General features: G+C 48.1%; 1 protein-coding gene across 1 annotated transcript in view; it reads left to right on the top strand.

Moving 5' to 3' along the window:
* The window catches only part of CACNA1E (calcium voltage-gated channel subunit alpha1 E), a 1,292,345-nt gene that overhangs the window by 1,231,942 nt on the left and 33,990 nt on the right, over window positions 1-26,413 (top strand). The window contains exons 42-43 of the mRNA XM_078643465.1: window positions 15,419-15,547; window positions 16,998-17,178. Of these exons, the coding sequence (XP_078499591.1) occupies window positions 15,419-15,547; window positions 16,998-17,178 (310 nt within the window). The remainder of the gene's footprint in view (window positions 1-15,418; window positions 15,548-16,997; window positions 17,179-26,413) is intronic.

The following is a 26,413-nucleotide window of genomic DNA, read 5'->3' as shown; positions in this document are numbered from 1 at the left end:
TGTTACTGAGACAAGTCTCTATCATGGATAAGAGCATTTTGTTATGATGATGAAATTCAATGGGTCTATGTTCTAAATAATATTTCACCGCTCTAATACCATCCATGTGATCAATACTCGTATAAAGTGAGGTGATGTCCATGGTGATAAGGAGGTAATTTCCAGACCAAGTACATTGATTAAGTTTGTATAAAAATTCGGTGGTGTCCTTGAGGTATGCCGGTAACTTGACGACGAAGTCTTGCAGATAAAAGTCAATGTATTTGGAACTGTTCTCAAAAACACCATTTATGGCGGATACAATAGGTCTCCCTGGCACAGGTATTGTTTGCTTGTGGACTTTGGGTATGAAATATATGTTTGGTAACACTGGATGTGTGTTATGAAAAAATTTCAATTCATCCCTTGATATCAGTCCATCTCGTTTCCATTGGTGTCATTTTTTAGCATATGTCTCTTCAATGAGTTTAGCTGCTCTAAAATCAATCTTGGTATAGCAGATAGGGTCATTGAGTTGACGATATGCTTCCTGGATGTAGTCCTCTTTTGCCCAGAGGACTATGTTTCCTCCCTTATCTGATTGATTTATGACAATCTTAGTATCCTTCTTCAATTTGTCCATAAGGATGTTATATGCTCTCATTCTCATTCTATGATCTTGTTGTTTGCGCTGCTTCATAGTCTTAATTTGAAGTTTTTTGAGTTCCTCAACAAGTCTGTCAGCATAAACATCGATGGCATCTCTGGGCATATTAGGGACAAAAGTTGATGCCATTCTGAAGGAGGTACCTGCTGTTTGAGTTAGATTCAGTTCCTCATAGTCAGCCATGTCCTGTGTACTACTTGTATCATCCATTTCCATATGCAGTTGGTGCATTGTCTTCATCAGGGTGATGTCTCTGGCTAACAGGCCACTGGGATTAGCACTTTTGTCTTTATCCTTGCTGCTCTTGGCCGTCGTGCTTCTCTTTATGGCATAGTATTTTTTGAGCTTGATCTTTCTGATATATTTAAAGACATCCACCCTGGTGTTACAATAATTAAAATTGCTCTCAGGGCAGAATGATAGGCCCAATGAGAGGAGTTGTTTTTCCGCTTCATCCAACTGCACTGCTGATAGATTAATTATCGTTTTCCCTTTTATTGTTTTATGTTCTGCCATTGTTTCTTCTTGGATTGACGCCCTCTTGGCTTTGACGCACTTGCGGCGTTGCTTGCGTCTCCTGTTGCGCCTTTGGACTGCGCGGAGTTTGGAATACGTGCTCGCAATGTTTGCTTCCTCTGGAGTCTCACGTATTCTATTTCCTCCGCCAATGTTAATTGGCCCAAGTCTTCACTTCGTGCGTTTAATGCGCCCTCCTCGGAGCCATTGCTGCTTGGTACCAGACTTGCATCTGAGCCTGATAAGGTGGGATCCATAGGCGTCAAATTAGCAGGCAATGTTGATATCATACCTTTGGCTGGTGCTGCGTTTCTCTGTTTACGTAGCTGATCGTATTTCCTTGCGAAGGTGTATATCTGCCCCAGAGCGTAATCCTGCTCATCTCGAGCAAACTTATACGCCTTCCTCGTTTTAATCGTCGCCTCTTGTCTTTTCAAGCGTTCCGTTATTTCCTTGATAGTCTGTTCAATATAGGCTTTATCCGCCTTGTAGATGTCTTTTTTAAGCTCCTCATTAATTCTTGTTATTTCATCAAGGTTCTTCTGGCGATCCACCTTAGCATATTTAACCAGCAAACATAGTAGGCGCATTGACGCCTCGAGATATATATATATTTCTGTATATACAAGTATCTATATGTATATTTTCACTGAAAAAAACAAAGGTTACAGGCATGTTATAGTTAGATAATAGAAATAAAAAACCTTAGAAATTCCCGGAAAAAAACAAAAGGTTACAGAGATGTTATAGTTAGGCTCAGATTTTACTTGTACAAAAGAAATGAAATTCAGCAGTTATAGTTACCTGAACTAACTGTAACTCATGCCCCTGCAATGAACTGCTTATGACCTCACATGTTACATCACTTATGACATGCTCGGGGTGATTCGGCAAGTGGGGGCCATTCAAAAAGGGGGGTCACAAAATGTGTTTTCCCTGTGCAATTTCCCATAGGGATTTTAGACACAATTACAACCGGAATAGCAGGACAGAATTACAGCAACTTTTGTTAGAAAGCTAGAGCTTGGTCCTATACTATTCAGTAGTTTTGAAGTTATTAAAGAAAAAAGATCTTAGTATATCTAGGGACGCGAAGGGTACGCGGACCAACAGATCTAGTGGCAAGATCCCACTTGCTGCCACCACTTCAACCAGGAAGTGGTGGCAGCTGACTTGCGACTTAACCTGAACCCCGAGAAAAAAAAGCATGAGGGGTACTCCTTAGGCTGGTGGCGGTGTCTCACAGGAACCCCGGTGAGGCCCAAAATTCTTTTTTACATTTTTTTGTCCCATAAATCCACGGAGGATTTACGGGAACAATTTATAAAAAAACAAATGCGGTTTCCCACGCTTGTTTTCACTAGTTTCCTGGGTGGGCCAGGTCCCAGGGGAATACTACTATTTTATGATAGGGATGCGCAAATGCAACCACTCTCCCTGGGCAACTTTTGGCCCGCGGACCCCACCTCCTGGGGCCCGGCTGTCAAAGTCAAAGGGGGGGCCACATTGCCTCCTTCCCAGGTCGATTTTGGGCCCGGTGATACCATCCATCAGGGCCCGGCTGCTTTTAAAAACATGAAGGGGGGCCACACGGTCTCCCTTCTATGCTGATTTGAGCCCTGGGGGCCACATCCTATGGCCAGGTCTCCGCAAAAAAGGCAGGAGTCTCCGTGGCACCCCTCCCCAGACCCCATATCCAAATTGGCCCAATGAGGGGGGCTGTGTGCCCCCTCCCCCTTTATAATATGGCCAGGCCCCGTAGATGCAGTCCCCTGGGCAAACCATCAGACCAGGGGGCTGTGTCCCCCTCCCATTTATAATCTGACCAGGTCCTGGGAGATTGGGTCCTGGGGCTGAAATCAGCTCTGGGATGGAGGCTTGTGTGCCTCCCCTCCCCATAAATGCAGGCTTGGCCAGGGTGATAGGTCCCCGGGGTAAAAAAGGGCCCCAGGAGAGGGGCCACACACACCACCCCCCCCCCCCTAATAAAATATGGCTGGCCCCAGGGAATGAGGTCCCCCGGGCTCAATTAGACCTGGGGGCTGCATGCCCAACTCTCAAGTTGGCTGCCTTTGAGGTGTTGGCTACAGGACCAGGCCATAGGCCAGGCCCTGCAGCCAGCCCCCCCATCGCACCCTGACAAAGGGCGTGCACTGTGTGTGGTTGACTGTATGTGGGAAGTTGACTGCAGGCCCTGCGGCCAACTGCCCGCTAGGCACAACCAAAGGACGTGCGCGGCGTGATGTAGGCTGCATGTGAGGGTTTGCCGCTGGAACAATTTTTAAAAAACAAACGCGGTTTCCTTCACTTGCTTTTACTAGTTGTCCAGGTGGGCCAATTCCTGGTTATAATGGGGAGAGGGTGAATGCGGACCCTCTTCCTGGGACACTTTTAGCCTGCGGATCCCACCTCCTGGGGCCTGGCTGTCAAAATCAAAGGGGGGCCACACAGCCCCCTTCCCAGGTCAATGTTGGCCCCGGGAACACCATCCCTCAGGGCCCGGCTGTTTATTAAAATGTGAAGGGAGTCTGCATGGTCTCCCTGCGGCTGATTTCACCCCCGGGGGCTCTGTCCCCGGGGCCTGGTCACAGCAAAAAAGGCAGAGGGAAGCCACGCGGCACCCGATATGCAAATTGGCCTGGGGAGGGGGGCTGTGTGGCCCTTTCTAATATGGACCAGCCCTGGAGATGTGGTCCCCGGAGTCAACAATTGGACCAGTGAGGGGGGCTGTGTGCCCCCTCCACATTTATAATATGGGCAGTGTCCTGGGAGATGGGGTCCTGGGGCTGCAATAGGCCCAGGGAGGGGGGCTGTGTGATCCCCTCCCTCATAAATGCAGCCTTTGGCACCGGGTGATAGGGTCCCTGGGGCCAAAACAAACCCAGGGTGAGGAGTCACATACCCCACTCCCCTAGAAAAATGTGGCTGGCACAGGGAAATGGGGTCCCCTGTGCCGAATCCGGCCCGGGATGGGGGCTGCATGCCCCCCTCCCAGGTTGACTGCCTTTGAGGTGTTGGCCACAGGTTCTGGACACAGGCCAAGCCCTGCAGCCAACCCCCCATCACACACGGATAAAGGCCATGCGTGGTGTGTGGTTGGCTGTATGTGGGAGATTGACTGCAGGCCCTGCAGCCAAAGGCCCACAGTGCACAGCTAAAAGGCGTGCGCACCGTGGGGTTAGCTGCACGCGAGGGGTTGGCTGCAGGGCCTGCATTCAACCCCCCACATGCAGCCAACCCCACACTGCGCGCGACTTTTGTGCGAAAGGCTGTGTACGGCATGAGGTTGGCTGCATGCAGAGGGTTGGTGCAGCCAACCTTTGCTGCGCACAGTCAAAGGCCGTGCACGGCGGTGTTTGAACTGACATATGGTAATTAAATATTACTTTACGTTAAAAAAAATCTAGTAATTCCCTGAAAAATCAAAGGTTACAGGAACGTTATAGCAAGAAAATAGCTTTAAGAGACAGTAGAAATTTACTGAAAAAACCATAGGTTAGAGGGACGTCATAGTTAGGAAATAGGATTAAAAACAACCTAAGAAATTCACTAAAAAAACAATGGTTACAGGGGTGTTATGTTGGGTTCAGATTTTATACACAGAAACCAATAGAAATTCAGCAGTTATAGTTATACTTATCTCAACAAACTATAACGCATGCCCTAAGGTAACCATAACTCAAGCCCTCGCAATTTACTGCTACCACATATCAGTCATGACATCTTTTATGGCATTATTGATAATATCACTGCAACATTTTCAATAAAGTTATTGTTGAGCGAACTGTGTATGGCGGGGTTGCCTCCAGTACAAACCCTATGCTAGACTCAGAGACACCCTTGCACTCTGGCGCAAAATTGTCCCAGTGGCACACAGCAGCTGATTTCAGCACCAACGCTAGGGAGAGGGGAGGTGACTGCTTTATTTTAGTAAATTTAGCGCTCTCCACCTCTCTCCTTCTCATGCAGTGCAGCTCAGCATTTACGGCTGCTGCACGGCGCTGTGTGAAAAAGGGTAAACATAGTTTACAACGATGTGTACACATCACATGCCATTACAACGCGGTCATAACATTGACCCCGTTGCTACATCACATGCCATTACAATGCAAGCCGTTACAATGACTTGCTGTAGGGGGCGGAAGGTGTTGGGTTTTAAATCCAACACCTTCCCTACTGTTGCACAGACTGGAGTTAGAATAGTAAATTATACTATTCCAACATCCAGTGGCCCCCCTACAGCAAGTTGTTCTAATGACTTGCGTTGTAATGGTCTGCGATGTAACAACGCTGTTGTTGTAATGACCGCGTTGTAATGGCATGCGTTTTAAATGCATGCGTTGTAACGTGGCATATTCTCTGAAAAGGAACTCTGGCAGATATCTCAAGAATAATGTTTGAGTTGCAGAGGCATGGAGGTAAATCTGACACTCTTCACAAGAGAGTCCAGGAGAGACTGTGTAATACCACTGGGGTGGGACATGCACATTGTTTCTCTTTATGCAGGTGATATGTAGTGGCATAGCAAAGAGTGGAGTAGCATGTTCTAGAGTAAAGTGGTGTGGAGTAGAGTAGAGTGGCATAGTATACATTAGAGTAAAGTATTGTAGAGTGGAGTGGCGTGTGGTACAGTGGAGTGGACATGTGTGGTGCATAGCATCAGAAAGTGTTGTAGAGTGGAGTAGAGTGTCACAGAGTGGATTAATGTGTTGTACAGTGGAGTGGTCTGGAGTAGAATATATTGTGGTACAGTATGGTAGGCTGGAGTGAGATAGAGTGTTCTACAGTTGAGTGGCGCAGAGTAGCCTATTGTAGTGTAGCATACTGTAGTGTAGCAGACTGTAGAGTGGCATATATTGCAGTAATTAAGCACAGTGGAGTAGTGTCTCAGAGTATATTAAAGAGGTTGGAGGGGAGTAGAGGGAGTTGCGTTACGTGTTGTAGAGTGCAATTGAGTGTTGTAAAGAGCTATTCTGCGTGCTGGACACTGGAAGTGATAGGAGTACATTTTTGTAAATAATTTTCCCTAGCTATTACCACTTTAATAATAAAGTGGTAATAGGTAGGGTAACAATATCAAACTGAATACTTACCTATATCTAAGGGCGTAGCACAGAACAAGCCCAAAGATGAACCTAAAAACAAAATGGGTACCTTCCATGTTTGTAAAGGCAGTCATCATCGAATGACATAATCACTTGTCATCGCTATGTACGACATTAGTTTAGCGAAATAGAGCGAAATTCCGCAAAACTACAGCAGCGACAGCTAACATTAAGTTAAAATGGCTTATAACTTAAAAAAGACTTACCCTACTTACCTGTAGTACCCAACTGGATCATCTGTGCACCATAATGTCTAATCCTGCTAAATTTCATGTAAATCTGGTGACCCGTTAGGTGCTATGTGAGATGCAAAAGTCATTCAAAAATGCTTTTTTTGAAAAGCATGATTTGGGACCCTCCTTTTATCTTTACATCTCTTGACCAATCACGTTGAAACTTTCCATCCTCCACCAATGTAGAAAAAGCTATAGAACTGGAAAGTTTTGTGGAGATTCGTCAAATGGAGGCAAAGTTATTAACAACCAAAATTCTAAGTAATTCCTATATGTGTACCACCACTCTGTAATAGATAGATAGATAGATAGATAGATAGATAGATAGATAGATAGATAGATAGATAGATAGATAGATAGATAGATAGATAGATAGATAGATAGATAGATAGATAGATAGATAGATAGATTAAAAAATTGTATTAGTTTCTCTGGGGTGTTATTTTATTTCTCTGGCTTGATTGTTTTCTATGAGGGTGTATTGTAGAACCTGTGAGTGGCAATGTGTGGTGCTTGATGTGCTCCAAGAGTTGGATGCAGTACATGTGAGCCTGTTTGAGAAATTTAGGACTGTAGTAACTCTAAAAGTGTAGTTTGTGAATAGCAACGTTCAACTCTTTTGTGGATGTGTGTCTGAATTAGCACGTCCCTCCCAAAACCTCTCCTTAGATTTCCTTAACCCCCCTCCCATTTAGTAGTAAGTATTCCCCATTTTCTAGCCACTCCCCTTTATCCCTGCCACATTTACTAAAAGAACAGACATCTCCCTCATATTGGTGGAAATCTACAGACCGGAGACATAGTACAGACAGATGTATCCGATCATAGGTTTGTGAATAGCATTTTTTGTAGTACACAAATGGTTCTACTGTATTATTACTTTACACCCTAAAAACTTCAGTTTGTGAATCTGGCCCTTAGTATATGCCTCATTGATTACAAAATGCAGCAAGTCATTGGGTGAGTGATATAAACTAGTCACATTCCACTGTAATCTGCATAGAATTTGATTATACTTTCCTTTATCTCGTTTTTCCCCAGTTTCCAAAAGGACTAGTGTAAATCACCTTTAGATGAAGTTATTACAACAGAGAATTAAGGCATCTGGTTCAAAGAAATACTGAACTCGTAATTATACAGTGACAAAGGTCATCATAGAAGGATTAAGTACACCAGAACAAAGTTTGAGTCACTGTAAGATGGACTTTAAGGGAAATGGAAGAACTACCGTGCATTAGCACAATTAGAAAGAGGAAATGGAATTAATTGTTTGCATATTACCATCGGTTTGTAGATACGACTAATAATCCTATGTGTTTTTTTCATGGGAACAAATGTTAAATGAGAACCTGGTTGGCTGACCGGCCTTTTGTCAGATACAAGTATACTTACTGATAAGTTGTATTTAGTCTAATGGTAAAATACAACAATAAGTAATATATACTAAACTGCTTTACTCAGCACTCTTATGCTTGGCGTCTCTAGGCGCTGATTTTTTACTGGAGCTGAAATGTTTAGAAGACAGTAGAATTAGATCAGACAGAAAAGGAGTTCGCCTGCTGGAAAGGATTAGCTATAATTTAATTGTGGGAGTAGAGAAAAGGCCAGCAAGAGAAGGCTTGTGCACCTTTTTTCAGTTCAGCACTGCACATTTCTACTAGTTTCCGAATTTGGTTTATTTTCTTGAGGCCAACAGAAGGCAATATGCCACAGCTTGCTACAACCAGTGAAAAGATGACCAAGGCTATCCTGCACGAAGGCAATTTCAACAGTTGATCCAGCAATTAACTTCTGATTCCGCAACTAATTTTTCGTGTAAAAAAATGACTCAATAAAAAAAAACTGAATAAAAAGATAACGTGTGGGACTGCAAAATAGTTACATGGCTAGATATTTGTGAATGTTCTGTGTATTTGAGAGAACATTGTGCATCTATTAGAATTCTCAGCATGTGTATGTATGTCAGCGGTGTGTCCCTAAGGGATTTTGATGTGCATACATAAAAGTGGCGAGAGTTGTGCGTTTAAGTGTGTGTGGGGGTTGTCTTCTCTATGAGTGTACTTAGGCTGTGTTCAACAACTACTACAATGAGTGCATGAAAGCCTTGTTTACGTAAACTATATAGGGCCATATGTATCAAGCCTTTTTCCCGTTTGCAAATGGGCCAAGTCTCAGAATCAGCGCGTTTGCGAATGGTAAAAAGCCTTTTGGGATGTGTCATCGCAAAAGGCCATAGCAAAATAGAGAATCGCAAAATTTGCCATTCTCTATTTTGCTTATGCAATTAAGGAAATGCTAATTGCGATTCCTTAAATGCAATTCTGGAAGCACCAGAAAAGAGCTATTTGGCCTCAAGGAATTGCAAATTATCACCAACTTCAAGTTGGTGGTAATTTGCGAATTTCTAGAAAAAAACACTTTTTTGCTTTTCTCAAAGTGCCGTTTGGCGTACATACATGCCCTTAGGGCATGTATGTGTGCAACATGTGCACACATGCATATTTCAGAGGTGCAGCAGGGTGTCCTTTTGGCACCCTTGCACCCTTGAAATTGCATTTTCAAATTGCGATTACCTATTTGGTAATCACAAATTGCGAATGTCTTCCCATTCATTCCCATGGGCCTCTAGGCCCATAGGAATAAATGGGAAGGTATTCCTTAATAGCGATTCGTAATTTGCGAGTCGCAATTAAGGAATATGTAGGATTCGCAATTTTTTTTCAAAAGCTACATACATTGCATTTTGCTATTCTCAAATTGCGAATCACTAAAAATAGCAATTTGAGGATCGCAAAACTCTTTTTTGATACATATGTCCCTAGGCGTGCTAACCCTGGGTACTATCAACATAGACTTTTAGTACTCAGGTTGTGTATACTTTTTCTATCTCGGTGTGTACGCAGAACATGTCCATACGCTTTTTTGTGGCTCTGCATAAATGCTTACTATGTGGGCGTACTCAGGAATTGTTTCGGTGGTCCCAGTTACCTCTGGCTGTGCTCAAGTTTTACATATCTGGATGTTATCAGACTGTGTTTAAGTGTATGTGTGTGTGTGCAGGTATGTGTGTTTGTACTTGATGAGGACATAAGTGTGATTTGTGTAAGTTCACTTGGGCTCTTATCTGACTAAAATGAATTAAATGCTGAAGCAGAAACAAGCAAACATTTATGGACATCCGCTAACCACAGTGGGTTGTTTCAGGTGACCCAAAGCTCAGGTGACCCAAAGCTACTGTGACAATTCGACAAATCTTTATTAGGTCAGACAAAGCGACCATAAAAGTGCAGCATACATTACAAAAGCAAGCAAGTATAAATAAGACACAAATCACAATAGCTTAAAAACCTCATAAAAGGCAGAATAAAAACAAAATTAAAAGCTCTATATCAGCCTTCGAGCGTCTAGGTGACAGGGCTGCCTGTAAAAAGCTTGATATGGTGAACAAAACATGTACATTGGGAAGCAATGTGGGTACATAAGAGCCCGACGTGCTTGATTAAAGTTCAGGGACTTCATCAGTGGTAACAGGATTCTCTTTCTGGGCCTACTGTAATAATGACAAAACAGAACACAGTGTAAGGTGTCCTGTGGAGACCTATTGTCTCAGCCGCAGAGCAACCTTTGACCCGAGTGCTCCCAGCCCACAGGTGAGGCAGGTAAATGATGAATTTGATTGAAAAGGAACCTGGCCAGAAGAAATCGGACATGCCTACTAGTAACTTGCACCAAATACTGCTCCATTCCCTGAACAGACTTTAAAAGCATATGGCCCCTCACTAGAGGTTTCAAAATATCTACTCCTTCTCTGTTAAACGATGCCCACTCCAAGAACAGTGCCTTTATACCCTGTAGACCATGTGATCTCAGAGAGTAAGGATTGAGATGGGCATCTGCTCTCCCTAAGGCTTGTAAGTACCAACATAATGTAGGCAATCCATTGGATTCTAGACGCACCATCCAAAGCCAAACAATCAGAGAGAATTAGTCTGTTTAGCTTGAGTTCCTATCTGGTCCAAACATTTACCCAACAAAGTAGTGGGCTGAGGGCAACTAGGTCAACAAGAAATCTTACTCCAAGCTCAGCCTGTACAGACCAAGCCGGTGTGCATTATGGTACCTGTACCAATCATCTCAGAAACTTGTTTTCTACTATTTGGATTGAGCCAGTTTTCACATAGCCCCCATACCTCATACCATAGCAGATTTGTGAGACATACTTTGTCACATAACTTTATAAGATAACTTGCAGAGACCATGAACCCAGCCTATGAGTGAAACAAACTAGGGCCTCAATATATTTATTCAGCTCTGCTCAGTTCCTCTCCAGCAGGGAGTTCCAGTTGTTCTTGGTATCAAAACGTACCCCTAGGTTAGGAAAGGTTGATACTTAACCCATGTTTTTCTGGCCCTCATCGAACATCTTGGAACTAGTGGACTGTGGTCCTACAACCATAACATAGGATTTCGAGACATTTACGGCCAGGTGGAGGCTATCCATAGAGGCAGTAAATTTATCAAGGAGGATCTGCAACACCCCAGCCGTGTGGGCCATGAGGATCACACTGTTGGCGTACAACAACACCGGGAGCTTCCTTTGGCCTACCTTAGGACAGTCAGCCTGAGTTGCAAGGAGGGCCTCCTCAAGCCTGCTAACATATAGGGTGAACAAAAATGGTGCAATGATGCACACCTGCCACACACCCCTCCTAGTAGGGATAGACCTGGTGGTTACCGTATCAGGCGAGAAACGCACTGAGGCTGAGGTATACATATGTAAGTCTTCCAGGAGAGTCACTATATTATGCTCCACTCCTAGCTTGATCTACAGGGACCATAGTTTTGCTCGATTGACCCTGTTGAATGTGGACGTGAGGTCCATGAATGTCAGGTGTAAACTCTTCGGTCGGGCAGCAGTGTCCATATTAATAATTAAATGCAGATTCAGGCATTGATCGGATGTAGAGTGCCCAGGCGTGAAACCATACTGGACATATGTCATAATACCCTTGGCATCAGACCATTTCATCAATCTGTTAACTACAACCCTCCCAAGGACCTTAACTACTGCGTCTATCAGAGTGATAGCATTGGGGATTGTCCTTGTCCCTCTACTTAAACACTGATACTATCACTGCAGAACACCAGGATCGCGGCACCCCATGATGTGCAGTGACGTTCAGTACCTCAGTCAGTAGTGGGACCCATTGTGGTGTCCTCAACAAAGAAGAAGACTCAGTAACAAATAAAGGTAACAGGCACATTGGGTTTATTCACCTCAACCATCAACTGCCAGAGTTCAACTGACAGAAATAGAATAAAGAATCAACTCTCACATTCCTAAGGCTAACATTCCCCACGTCCAGGCACAACAGGTCTGGGGGGATTCCATTGGGGCCAGGAGCTTTATTTCTGGCTAAATTGTTGATGCCTAGTGTTACTTCTTCCAGGTTAATGACCATGGGGGCATAACCCATTTCTCTTACTATCACCCTCTATACCTTAGTTGCCTTGCCAAAATTGTAGACCCCTACAAAGTCGTCTATCCACTGTTTCTCTGATATGGGGTACAATAGCTGGTCGTGTCCCAGCTGTGAAAAGGGGTTTGTTCACTACTTCCAGAAAAGAGAGGGATCTCTAGATTCACTTGCTTGGGTTAACTCGTCCCAGGCTGGGGCCTGGAGAGTATCCTTGTGTTTGTGTACTGCTTGCCTATATGTTTGCCTACTCGCAACCACTTGGCTCCTGTATCTGGGGACTATTTTAAAGCGGACTTCAAACTCTGCTTACATTTAGAGCACCCCTTGTCAAACCACTGCTGATCATGCTTACTTGCTTGAGTTGAGGGGGAAGTGAACAGATTCTTTGCCTTATCTGCAACACCTACAAAGGCTTGCAGAATATCCATGTCAGGGGCGATAGCATCTTAACAGATTGCTGTCTTTTGCATCACCTGGGAGAAGAGGGGTCCTTTAAAAATTACTGGGTCAACCCGCGACCAATTTATGCGCCTACCTTGATCCACAGGAACAAGACCTCTACTAGTCCCGCTCCCGGGGGCATAATGTCCCTATGACCTTCCAGTTCCAGGACAAGGGGGTATAAACAAAAGCAAAATTACCAATATTCAAAAATAAGGGAGCCAAAATAAATATAAAATCTATGATAAAAAAGAAACCACTCCCCTTGTAAGTAGGGGCAACACTGGGATTGGGAGAGCGAATCAACCTTTCCAACGCAAATGCAGATAATGGGATGCTAAAATCTCCCCCACCTCCTGTCCTTCCTTGGATAGATCTAAATGAAGCCCCTCTGTTACCGTGCATATTGGTCTATTATTATCTGGCAATATTGGGCTAACACAGAGATGGCAGTTAATGTTCCCCAATAACACAATCCACCCCTGAACAGGCACACCAACCTGCTCCCACAGGGTATTCAGGGTTACTCATAGGCTGTGAAGGCTAGAGACCTCTTCTTGACGTCCTCTGTCATTGCAAAAATTGAACAGAAGTAAAAGGGGGACTACCGGGAGAAATAACTTCAGCCCCTGCATTACCATCATGTTTTTGTCCAGAAATATAATCATACCCCCTCTGGCTCTGCCCCAGTCTACGGGCAGCGCAGGCAGAAAATATATGTCTTATAACCTCCAAGGAAAAACCTGTTGTTCATTTCCCATGTTGCCTCTAAGCAAATAATCTGAAAGGGTGTTATAAAATCCCCCCAGATGGGATCAGATAATTTAGCCGAGAGCCCTAAAATGTTCTATGATACAATGTTAGGTCCTTTTGATTCCGCACAGGAGTACCCCCCCTGGGGTATCTGCCAGGGGTGCTACAGAAACGTCCTGACCAAAGTTCGGGTCATTTTAGAGAACCTGCCTGTTGCAAACGCCATAAAATTAAGGAATATATTAATACATAGAGGCCTGCATTCCCTGTATAAATGTTCGTTTCTCATTTAGTTATTACAAGCGGCTTGTGACGTCTCTAGTCACCTGAAATAATGAATGACACAGCTGCTCAACTGTAATTACTTATTGCAGTTGAGTTTTGATGTCATAACTTCTGATGCCAGAGGCAGCAGCAAAGATGAAAGACAGACCCCAGATCAAAATAGCAGCTGCAGTTTAAACAGCAAGGAAACAAAAACTCGCGTTTCATTCTTATCATCTGTTTTTCTAAAACTAACTTTTTCTTGCAAACTAAAGGTTATTACAGGGAAATATAGAATATTCATGCCTTTTACTACATATTCTAAATCTCAGTACTTTTTCAGTCTTACACATTAAACTTATACTTGTAACTTTTTGCAATACAATTGCTAACTGCGGTTTGATATATTTGATATTTTTATGAAATTCCGCTTATTTTCATCAAGTCTCCAACTATACTATCCTTTTCAAATGAAAGTGCAAGACACCAAGGATTTAAGTATTTTGCGGGAAGGGTGATTGTGTGACCATGTATTATAAAGAGCAATATACCGTCTGCTGTATATTTTAAGGCTACTGCAGGCTTCAATAAAGAAAATCAGCATTGAGCGCCATTCCCCTATATGGTCATGGAACACCTCGGTGACTTGCAATATCCTTATAATGTACTTTTTCCCATGTTTTGTACAGTTCAGAAATCCCAATAGATTTTTTTATTACTATAGTATACAACAGAGAGGTTTGTTCGCATTTCCCCAAGGTGCTTTATTTCTCAATTTATTCAGTTGCAGTCAGCGAAGTTTCCTTTTTTAACAGGTGTCTTCCTGTATGAGGTGTCCTGGTTCACTGCTGTGGATTTGTGGGCCTTTGTTCATTTTCCTTGTCCATAGTGATGTCCATCACTGAGGTTGTAGTGTTAGCCTGTTTCATAAGCACTTGTACCCACACTTGAGCCTGTGCCACCCACCCATGCTCACTGAAGGCATGGCCTTCATTCACCACTTCAGACAGAAATACTGCAGTCTGTGTCCCATTGTGTACTAACTGTTCCACTGCAGTGTGAAAGACCACTATACATACCAGTCAAAATTGTCTCTGTGTGTGTCTTGAAAATTTGCTGACAGATTTGTGCATTCATTGTCACACATGCAGCACTTCTCTGCACTCAGCCCCATAAGTTACAGACACATATGTTGACAGCAAATACAAGGACCTAGAGGCTTCCATGCCAACCTTAAAAGTGGTTTTCATGGTGATGGTGCGCGTTGATGGGTCACATCCTGGCTTCTCATGTTGCCGTTGTCTTGACTACGGGAGGATGATTTCCATTTACACTTGTACGGAATTTCATGTATCTTTCCTACCTTTTTGTCACGTCGTGTGACAGTCGCTTTTCTTAATGATCTAAATTCTTGACATTTTGCCTTCAATATAAATTCTGAGTTTTACAAACCCCTCTTGAATGCAATTTCTGGACTGGAGGGAATTCACAACTGCACACTTAGGCCTACAATGTACTGACATAAAACAAACATATTAGGTCTGGGGTCCCTATCTGAAAATGCTCTCCCTGGTTTCCCTGCCAGGTGGACTTTGAATGCTCTCCTGGAAGTAGAACTAATAAATACCTACAGCAACCACTGGCACATAAAACAAAGTAAGGAATATTCTAAGACACACTTGGAATGCACTCCAATTATTTTCTAACGAAAACAAGTAAACAAACAAATGTAAATTAGAGTAGATTGGCATCTTCCAGGGGTAACTGCCCACTTAGCAGGCTCGGTTCCAGCCTGACAGGTTTTGTTTGTCTTACATCACATGCCTTGTTAGCTGGGAAACACTATAAAACCTGTTTCATTGGCCATGAGTCTATGCCAGATTCCCTGTTCAGCAGATGTGGGTTCCATTGACAGTGAAAAGAAACGAGGGCATCGAACGAAGCATCATCCCACCACCTTGGCTGTGTGTTTGTTTCCAGGAGCCAGAGGTTAGAGAGTTTCACAGAACACAGCCCTCTAACTGTGGAAACTATCTCCCTGTGGACACGCAGGAGCGCACCGCATCTCTGAGGGCCTCCTCCATGCCACGCCTGGCCGTGGACCCCCAGGTAAAAACACAAAGTAAAATGGCGCATGGGGAATTCTAGGGTAGTAGCAGTTTGAAATCTGGTAGGAGTGGCCTGGCAGCTGATCATTCAGTGGTCATTCTGCTCTGGCTCGGCACAGAGATGCGTACCTGTGCTTTGCTAACAAAGTTTTCTCCCATTGGCTTCCGCCTCGCTTCCTTCCCTTCCTCCATATTTCCTTTCTTCCTTAGCGGACACTGGAGTTACCATGAGATGAGGACAAATCTCCTCCTGTCATGGTCTACTTGCAGAATTATTGACCACTTTTCCAGGTCTGCGACTTGGTGCTTTGCTTCTGATTGTCATGGATTGACTGACCTTCTGAAGCCACCATTTGCATGGGCAATACCTCAGTTTCCCACATTGCCACTTCCTCCTACCCAGCACACCTCTAGTTCACCACAGCATAGATTATTTGTTTTATACATGTTTACCCATGGCTTCACATTCCATCTCCTCATCCGTCTGGCTTCTGTTCACATATGTTTGTGCGTTTATTTTAATTGGGAGAGGGCAGTTTTTATTTTTTTGCCTAAAGAATTATACCTGCTTCTACCAGCTCCCCACATCATAGACAATAGCATGGTACTGTTTCTCTTCCGCCTTCCCTTCCTTCTAACCAGTGCTGGCAAACTCATTTACCAACTCCTTGCTGCATGGCAAAGACTGGGAATATGCATCTTGGCAGCATGGCACAAGAGAGTAGATTGATTTCTTGCAGACTAGGGGTTGTACAGAGAATATGAACAAACATGTATGCTCGACCAATAGGTAAAAGGGTATCTGCTGCCCCCACTTTACAAATTATGTAGTATGGCTAATGAGAATGTACCCACTGCTTGCAAAGTCCAGGATTGTTGGAAGATTTATACTAATCCTGCCTGAATCTTATATGGGAAGGGGGAGTGTGCCTCTATGTTTCTGCAGAGAACAGCATTGCTCAGAGATATCCCTCTGTTGCTTGTCAAGTGGTGAGGGAAGAAGGAGGTTCCAGGTTTTCTGGGGACCTGCATCATTTGACCTCCACTAACCACAAGTTTACCCTTGTAAGAGCTGTTAGTGCTGTGTGAGACCAACATGATACCAACATTTTATGAACAGCTTTAAAAATACCACTCATCTTAGGGATGAGAAAGGGTCTAGAAGTTTCCCCAGCCTACCACAATCACATGGTTGTTATCAATTTGAAGGGTGCTGGAGAAGGTGCTTTCTTAATCTAGTAATGGGTGGGTGGTTCTAGAGTCCTTGTTAGGACAGTGTCAGGCTCAAATTATCATTCCTGCTTTTAAGGGGTTTGACTTGAAGGGGGTTTTACAAGAGGCTTTCCCAAGTCAAGTAAGCATTGGGTGGTTCTGAAGCCTCTATAGAGCGTTAGGATGTGTCATTCAGTGATCTGTTTTAATCTTGTTTATTTTTGGGGGGTGGGTTATAGGTTCTGACTGAGGCCAGTGCTATGCGACGGTCATTTTCCACCACAGGTGGCAAACGCCCTCATACTTCCTGGTTGGATGAGCTGTCGATGGAACGCTGCAATGACCACTCTTACAAATCTCGCAGGCGCAGTTACCATGCCTCATTGCGCATGTCTGGACACCGTCTGAATGCTGATTCAGGTGAGGTAGTCTCTTCATTAATCTACAAGGCTTATTTCACAAGAAGATGAAGGAGCTGGTCTTTTGAAAGGAGACATGTTTCCTCTTCATCTACTTTTTAGTCAAAGAAATAACAGTGATTGACATACCACTATGTAGTAGTTATGGATACTATACACTTCCTTTTAATGTGGAGCAGTGATCTCTTTGGATGCAATGACCGAAGGCAACCAGTTGTGCAGCAGCGGGAGGTTAGCTAATAGAGGGATGACATTAGACCCTTCAAAGGTAACACATATGGAGTTGTATTGTATAAAGGCATAGGCAACCCTTCTGGTATGGGGCAGAAATAATTTAGAAGGCCTCAAAAGGTAGAAATCTTCTCCACTAGAACGCAAAATGCATTCCAGTGGTGTAAAGGGTGAGACTGCCTGTCTTGCCTTGATGCATGGGCGTCCGCAGACATTTTTCCAGGGGGAGGGGGGGCTAACCTGGCAAATGAATGGGCGTGGCTAATGTTAATCAATAGGGGTGGGGCTAAAATGGCAGACAATCAGGATCGGGTTATGCTCAGGCCAAGCTGAGAAAAACAAGCATTGGCATAGCCAATAGGTCTCGCCTTTGGGACCTTTTTTTTTTTAAACTCGTTTTTATTGGCATTTCGTTATCAGAACAGTACAGACCATGTAAGTAATCACATATGCTAGAAATCGTAGGATAAAAAATTCAAGGAGAAAGGAAAAAGTGCAAGCATGTGAATCAACACCATGGGGATCATTGGAGTGGGTCTGCAAAGGCTGTACAACGGCGTTGCCAAGTAACTGGGGGGACAGAACTCGGGGAAGGAGCATCTGGGCGTTTGCACAGGCATATCAAGAAGAGATGGGGGTAGGGCGTTAGAGGGGTCAAAGACTCGCGTTTACAGTGAGAAGGGCTGTCAAAGGGCGGGAGTGTTATGTCAGATTGGGCATCGGGCCAATCGCCCCGGGAGCAGGGTAGAAGTGTGGGACTGTGAGTCGCCAACGTATGGCACTAGTCGTTGGTCAGGGGCCGCAGGTTCGGGGGGGTCCGTCGGGGTGGGTGCAGGTGTAGGTGTGGGCGTGGCCGGGTCGTCATGGCACGTCAGCTGTCGGAAACGATGCAATAGCATGGCCCATTCCATAGAGATGGGGTGTTTACGGGCGCCTTTAGCCTCCTCCTCCCGCAGGGCGTCTTCTTCCGCCGCCGCCCATTTACAGACTGCCCCTGTCCATGCTGCCGTAGGGGGGCCCTCTAATGATCGCCAGTGCATAGCTATAAATCTTTTCGCTAGCAGTAACACTAGGGATACAAAGCGCCTGTGTGCCGGGAGCTGTTTCGGAATGTGGAAAATGCCCAACGTGCTGGATTCCCAGGTGTCTAGGGTTGTGAGGCCCGTGAGGTATTTCAGTGTGTCGTGCACCGTCCGCCATAGGGGGTGGAGGTCCGGGCAGCTCCAGAACATGTGACGGAAATCTGCATCTGGGGATTGGCATCTGGGACAGAGGAATTGAGTAGTGGGGTAAAATTTCTGCAGCCGCGCCGGCGTCAGATACGCCCTGTGTAATATGTAATATTGGATTTTTTAAAACGGGCGTTCCTAGACGTACGTTTTGGGGCTTCAAGCGCCTTGATCCATTCCGAGTCGTGTAACGGGCGCCCGATGTCCTCTTCCCAGGTGGTGCGCAAGGACACTAGGGGAGCATTCGAGAGTTCTCGTATCGCCTTATATAACCAGGTGACCAAATGGCGTCCTGTACCCATGTGCAGGATTGCGTGTATAGCTGGATGCGTGTCTGGTTCGCTGGCTTGGAGGTTGTGGTATGGACGGAAACATTCAAGGAGCTGGCGATATCGGAGGAATTGACCGGGGGGGAGATCGAATTCGGCGATTAGTCGATCGAAAGATTTAATCCGACCCTCCTCAAAGAGCGATTCCATGTCCGTAATACCGCACCGTATCCACTCAGCGAGCATGGGGGCTGGGAAGTATGAATCTGACCGGAGCCAGCCGACCAACGGGAGCAACGGGGAATATGGGGTTGTCCTGGGAGACATCCGGTGGACCCGGAGCATACATTGATGCGCCACCGTGACCTGTAAAGGATATGTGCGCCGCGGTTTAGTGCCCGGAAAAAGAAGACGGGTGAGCTCCGGCGTCGTAATCCTACCTGTTGGGGTATTGGCCTCTTGTGTGTGCCGGTCCGCTGTCCACTACGACAGCCATTGGAGCTGGGTCGCCAGAAAGTAGGACTCGAAGGATGGGGCTCCGAGGCCCCCCAGGGTGGTGGGAAGCTGAAGGGTCTTCAAGGCCACCCTGTGCCGGCCCGATCCCCAAATTAGGGTACCTAGGAGGGAATTGAGGTCCTGGAAGAAGGACATGGGTGGGACCACCGGCAAGTTGGTAAAAAGATAACGGAGCCGGGGAAGCATTACCATTTTAGCTAGGGCAATGCGTCCTATCGGGGCCAGTGGGAGTCTGGTCCAGAAAGCAACCGTCGGTCGAAGGCTCGCGAGCACCCTGCAGTGATTGCCCCCGAAGATGTCAGCGGGAGAATGGTAAAGTCGAACCCCTAGGTATCGGGGGGCATCCGTGGACCATGAGATCTTTTGCATCCCCAACCAGGTATCGCGGGATGGTAGGTCCGGGTGGAAGGGGTATACCGTGGATTTATCCCAATTCACTCGGAGGCCCGAGGCGTCCGCAAATTCGGTAAGTGCCGTCCATATGGGGGTGAGGTCGGCCGTAATATCCCGGACATAGATGAGGAGGTCATCCGCGTACATAGAGACACAGTGTGTGACTCCCGCGAGTGGGATGCCCCAGTCCAGACACCCCTGGCGTAACCTGATCGCTAGTGGCTCGACTGCAAGGGCGAATAGGAGAGGCGAGAGGGGGCACCCCTGCCTCGTGCCTCGCCGGACCTCGAACGCCGCCAAGATGTGTCTCCCAATCCAGACCCGTGAGGACAGGTCTGTATAGAGGAGCCGCGTGTACGCCATAAGTACGGGGCCGATATTCAGGCGGTGGAGGACCGAGAAGAGGTATGGCCATGTGAGAGTGTCGAACGCCTTCTCCGGGTCCAGGATGAGACAGGCGGAGCGAGGATATCTGTCCCGTACCTGGTCCTGAACATGGAAGACGCGGCAGATGTTCTGTGAGGTGTTTCTCCCTGGGACAAAGCCGCACTGGTCCGGGTGGACCAGTGGGCGTATGACCTTGGCGTATCTGTCTGCCAATACCCTCCCGAGGAGTTTACAGTCTGCAGACAGTAAAGTTATGAGGCGATACGAGCCCATAAGATGTGGGTCCCGGTGTGGTTTTAAAAAGGTCACGATTACCGATTCCCGTAGTGAGCGGGGTAACACAACCTGATCGAGGGCCGTCGCGAACACCTGTGCCAGGCGTGGGATCACTAGAGGGGAAAACGTTGAATAGTATTCTAGCGGGAAGCCGTCGAGACCTGGGGCTTTATTGTGAGATAGGGTCCACAGCGCCTGAGTAATTTCTGAAGCCGCTATTTTGGCGTCGAGCGCGAGTTTGTCGGCATCCGAGATCGTGGGTAGTGGCAACGGGTCAAGGAAATGGGTGACAGACGACGGAGAGAGCGAGTTCGGGGCGGCGTACACCACGGTGTAATAGCATTGGAACGCCAGAAGGATCTCCGCCTGGGAGCGCATGAGGTCGCCCTCCGGGGTGACGATGTCCGTGATCGGTCTGGTTTCGGTGTCCTGTCGCGCCAGCCATGTGAGCATCGCACCCGTTTTGTCCCTGTCTCTATGGACTCTGGAGGCATAGGCCCTGAAAATATATTTCCTGAGATCTGCGCAGGCTGCCTGGTAGGCTGACTTTGCTTCAGCTGTGAGCGCAGCGTGTTCCTTTAGAGGAACAGCTTGTTTAGTGAGTGTAGCTAGGCGCTGTTCCGTGGTTGTGAGTGCCTGTTCCAACGTGCGCCGGACCCCTGTGATTTGTTTAATGCATTCCCCCGTGCCACCACCTTGAACGCATCCCACTCTATCAATGTCGAAGAAGCCGTGTTTGTGTTGTGTGTGAAGTAGTCCTGTATGCTGCGTGTGTGCGGGTCTTGGAACACCTGATCAGTCAAACATTCCCTAGGTGGTCGCCAGGTAGGGACAGGTGGGTGTGGGGGGCGCCAGGTGAGTCGCAGTATGTGAGCGTCATGATCTGAGATGACCCGTCCCAGGTAGTCCGCAGAGACGATCGTAGGGAGGATCTGCGCTGAGCATAGAAACCTGTCAAGGCGACCCGGAGGTTGTGAGGGATAGAGTGAAACGAATAAAGGCGGGCATGAGGATGTAAGTGTCGCCAAGCATCGGTGAGCGCCCAGTGCGTGGCCCAAGCTCGGAACAACTCTGATTGTCGGGGGGCTGGGGAGCGCGGAGGGGGAGGGTGCGATCGGTCCAGGGAAGGGTCAAGCGCGCAGTTGTAATCGCCACCCAAGATCCAGGGAATAGCAGTGAATTGGGCCAAGACTCCCGTAAGGTGCTCCCAGAACTTGTCTTGCTCAGTACTAGCGGCGTATATGCTGCCTAGGAGGATCCCCTGACCATCTAAAAGCCCCTCCAGTAGAGTGTACCTGCCCTCCCTATCCACCACCCGCTTGAGTTCCCGGAAGGGGGTGCCTGGCCTAACCCAAATTAAGGCGCCGTGCGCAGAAGCCGAGTCGGTTGTGGCACAGAACGTCCCGCGCCATTTAGCCTGCAGTCTGCCCAATTCGGTGCCGTTAATGTGTGTCTCCTGTAGGAGAGCAATTCTAGCCGTCATGCGCTTGATGTAGGAGTAAACAGAATAGCGCTTACTAGGTGTGTGGAGGCCCCGTACATTGAGTGTGAGGACATTAACGTCCGATCGTGGAATTGCCATCAATCAGAGGTCGTGTAAACAGCTGAGAGCTCCCAGGAGGCCCGGGGAAATGTGAGGTTGTACACCGTGTGCATGCCCGTGTACGCCTTGCTGCTGAGGGGTAGGGACAGGAACTGACAGGAGGGAGAACTGTTGTAACAGGGGGCAGGAAACAGTCCCAATGCAGGGGATACATCACCGGGGGCGACATATCCAAACTAGTGTCCCACTAGGGGAAGAATACAACAAGAAACTGCAGGGGTGGCAGCGCGCGTGTATGCGAGGCTGGGGGCTGATCGGGCTGTTGTAGGAGTGACGTATGTCATGCGTGAGCCTACATAGGAAGAGCGCTTAAGTAGATTCAGAGCATATTCGGTAAGTAAGGTGTTCATAAAGAGGATACAATCCAGTCACATATTACTCAGAGGTGCTAGGTCGTCCATCCAGGATAGTGTCCATCGTTTGCGTGATGACCAGGGGGGAAGAGGCCTGACCTATTCCCGACATTGTGCCATCACTGTCACGGTCTTTCTCTGGAGTGAAGAGGTGTGGCTGGCATTCTAGGTCTGGAGCTAGGGGTGACGAGTGCAGTTCAACCACCGCTCTCAGGGCATCTCGTCGCTCTCGCATGATCTGCGTTAAATCAGGCGATCTCGAGGGGGATGATCCGTGGCTCTTGGAGGGGCTCGCTTGGGGGTGCTTCAAACCACGTCTCCTGGATCTCCGCGAACGACTGTTCTGGTCTCGTTGGACTCCCGCCTTGGGTAGTAATGGGCAGTGGAGCTCAGCCCAATCTTGCGCTTCCTCGACGGTGACGAAGAAGATGGCCCTACCCTTGTGTAAGACCTTGAGGCGGGCTGGGAACAGCAAGGAGTATTGGACATCGTTTGCACGGAGGCGCCTTTTGACCTCGAGAAATGTGGACCTCTGCTGCTGAACCCCTCGAGCATAATCCGGGAATACCATGACATGCTGGTCCTCCACCTGCAAGGGGCCTGCCGCCCGGGCCGCGCAAAGCACCGCGTCGCGGTCACGGAAATGTAGGAACTTGGCTAACATGGAGGGAAGCCTGGTCTTGGCTCCCGGGCGGGGACCCTGTGAGCTCGTTCAATGGAGAAAAACGCCGAGCGTTCCGCTTCGGGGGTGAAAGACCTGGTCCATGACTCCATATAGTTCAGGGGGTCTGAGTTCTCAATTCCCTCCGGAAGGCCCAGGACGCGGATGTTACAGCGTCTCGACCGCCCCTCCAAATCGACTGTGCGCTCTTCAAGGGCCGCCACGCAACGCAGGACCTCCTGTAGATCTGTCCCCTGCGCCTTCACGGCGGGTTGTAGGTCGGTCAATATCTTCTCCCCCTCCGTCACTCTGTCCACTAGTTTGCGGTGATCGTCGAGGACCAAGCTGATGTCCATCGAGAGGGTGCCCAAACGTTCCTCCATTGAGAGTCGGGACATCTCTATGGCCGCCAGCACCTGGTCCAGCTTTGCCGATAAGGTGGGGTCCGTTTGTGGCGCGTGGGTTTGCGACCAGGTCCGGGTGTGTGGCATATTCTCGGGGGCCTTTTCAGGGACGGCGGTCGCCTGTGTGCCCTTTGGTTTCCCCATGCCGACAGCAGGTGGGGCGCTGTGAGTCAGTGAGGGCAGGGAGAGGCGGACTCTTCGAGGAGGGGTCCCTCGAGCAGACCCACGCTTGGGGAGGATGCGTGGTCACAGCAGGTGCAGGGTGGCCAAGGGCTAGCCCACCAGGTCCCGGGCTCCCGTGCGGTGAAGCGCTCGCACTTGAATGGTGAAGCAGGGACGTAGGCTGCGGGGTCTCGCCGCTGGCTGTTCAGACCTCCCAGGAGCAGACAGCAGAAGCGTGAGGGAGGCGCGCGGTGATCCGGGGCTCCAGAAGTGCTGCTGGGAGCCCCTCAGACCCCGTCCCTCTCAGACAAGTATGGGCGCCATGTTGAAGTCAGGCACCTCCGGGGAACAGGCGTCGGATGGCCGCGGAGGGCGCCCCAGTCATGCAGTCAGTCTCCGCCCCGTGCCTACCTCCGACGACGGGTGTAGCGATGTCGGCTGGCTCCGCGGACTGCCCGGTGCGGCCACCGGGGACCGGGACGTAGCAGGGGCGAGTCCTCGGAGTGGCGGGACGGCTCCTGTAGTCGGGGGGTGTCGCAGCGATGGGACACGGCAGCGCCCAACCCCCGCTGGTCTCCCCGCCTGATCTGGGCAGTCCACCGGCGGTCACCTTACTGCTGTGCCTAGGGATTCTCGGGGAGAGCAGCGTCACCGGGTCGCGGCCGCCATCTTGGGTCTCGGTGTGCGGCTCCGGTGGAAGCAATCACGGAGGAAATTCGCCCCTTCTAGCGTTGGCAGAGCCACTGTGGTCGACGCTCCGGTGTACAGGGGTGCTCCGGTCAGCAGTTTTTGCGTGGAGGGGCTCACGGCGATCCTCGGGTCTGGGTAGAGTCTTAGCCCGATCGCGGAGCCTCAACAAAACACGGCCGTCACTACCAGGAATAACAGGAAGGTAGAGAGTTAGGCTGGTTAGAAAGGTAAGGAGGGGTAGAGGCAGGCATGATGGTGAGGGGAGAAACAGATACATGCTAGGAGAGAGCTGTGAGGGAGGGAGGTGAAATGGGAAGAGGCACTGAAAGGTAAGTCGGGTAAAGACCGTAGTGAGGCAAACAGAAGGGTGAAGGGTAGACAAAGAAGAGAGGTGTAGAAGAAAAAGATTCAGGAGCAGAGACAGGTAAATCAAAGATGGAGAGGGGAGAATAACGCAGTCGTAGAACGTGAGAGGGCCAGGTAGAGTGAGGATGAGGTGTGTCAGAGACAGGTAGAGACAGCTGAGGAAGAGGGAATAATAAAGACTGAGGTAGACAGGTGAGGGGTGCGTGATATAAAGGGAATGCAGAGATGTGTCAGAGAGATGTTACTGAAGAGGAAAAGAAGTAGAGGTATTGAGAAAGGAGTAAGGTACTAAAAGAAGTAAGGGGTGAACAGGGGTAGAACAAGTGGAAGGGGAGAGAACACGTAGAAGATGAATGGCAGGGTAAAGTGAGCGATCAGGCAGTGAGTGTGAGGAGTGTGAAACAGAGGGATATGTGGCAGTGAGTCCGAGGTGTGGGGTACAGAGGGATATGTTGTGGCAGTGAGCACAAGGTGTGGGGTACAGAGAGATACAAGGCAGTGAACGCAAGGTGTGGGGTACAGAGGGATATAAGGCAGTGAGCGAGAGGTGTGGGGTACAGAGGGATATGTTGTGGCAGTTAGCGCAAGGTGTGGGGTACAGAGGGCTATTTATTTATTTATTTAAGAATTTATAGAGCGCGTGGCTGCCCGTGAGCGTCCCAGCGCTAGAGATAGATATAAACGACTGGTGGTGAGAGTCTTATGGGAACAGCCAGGTCTTAAGCTCTTTACGAAATACAGTAAGATTGGATTATAAGGCAGTGAGCGCAAGGTGTGGGGTACAGAGGGATATGCTGTGGCAGTGAGCGCGAGGTGTGGGGTACAGAGGGATTTTAGGCAGTGAGCAAGGGGAGTGGGGTACAGAGGGATATAAGGCAGTGAAACACAGGGTCGGGACGTCCTGCCAGACATGATAGGGTGCATACTGGCAGATAGATATGTTATTGACACGAGACTGTGTACGTTTTAGTGGGATCTGAAATCCGGGCTATGCTGCAACCTCAATTTTTTACTTGGGAGGATAGTGCATTAACCCCCCCCCCTCCCACACCCAGTACTTCATTCAGAAGACCTCTTGCTCTCAGGCTACACAGTGTTAAAAGGAGGTCTTGGTGTCCAGACCTAGTTTGCCACTTCCCCTTAGGATGCAGCCTGCACTTTCACCTATGGCTGATTAAGGAAAGGACTGCACGAACCAGAATGCCATTGAGCACGAGTTTGAAGGGGGTGGGTGTATTTCTGCACCACCTCTAGCAGTGGTGATGTCAAGTGGCACTCGAGGAAGAGCCTGTTCCATTTCATGGCCTTAGGGAGAAAAACCCGATCATGGCACACACAAGACTGCTCTGTGTCCGCTGGTCTCGGCAGCGCATACCCAACCCACTGAGCTGCCTCATTGGTTCAGGGTGCGATGTATGCTTTAGGAGCGCAAACTGGCCATTGTCATTCTGTTTGTGCTAATCAGCCACAGACAGAATGGCAATGGGCGGCAGGGGCTGCGAGGAGGCGTGCAAGGCGCCCCATCAGGGAGTTGAGGCCTCTGGCAGGGAACAGCTCTGCTCCCTACAGGGCCCAGAATTACGGACAAAAGGTGTCCGTAAAAGCATGGGTGTCCGCAGGGGGGCAAGAAGGGGTGCTCCGGGGGGGGCAAGCACCCCTCTTTGCCCCCCTGCGGACGCCCATGCCTTGATGATGA

This window comes from Lissotriton helveticus, chromosome 1_1 (assembly GCF_964261635.1).
Source record: "Lissotriton helveticus chromosome 1_1, aLisHel1.1, whole genome shotgun sequence".
Taxonomy (NCBI): domain Eukaryota; kingdom Metazoa; phylum Chordata; class Amphibia; order Caudata; family Salamandridae; genus Lissotriton; species Lissotriton helveticus.
The sequence above is the reverse complement of the archived record's forward strand: the minus strand, read 5'-3'. Positions and strand labels throughout refer to the sequence as shown.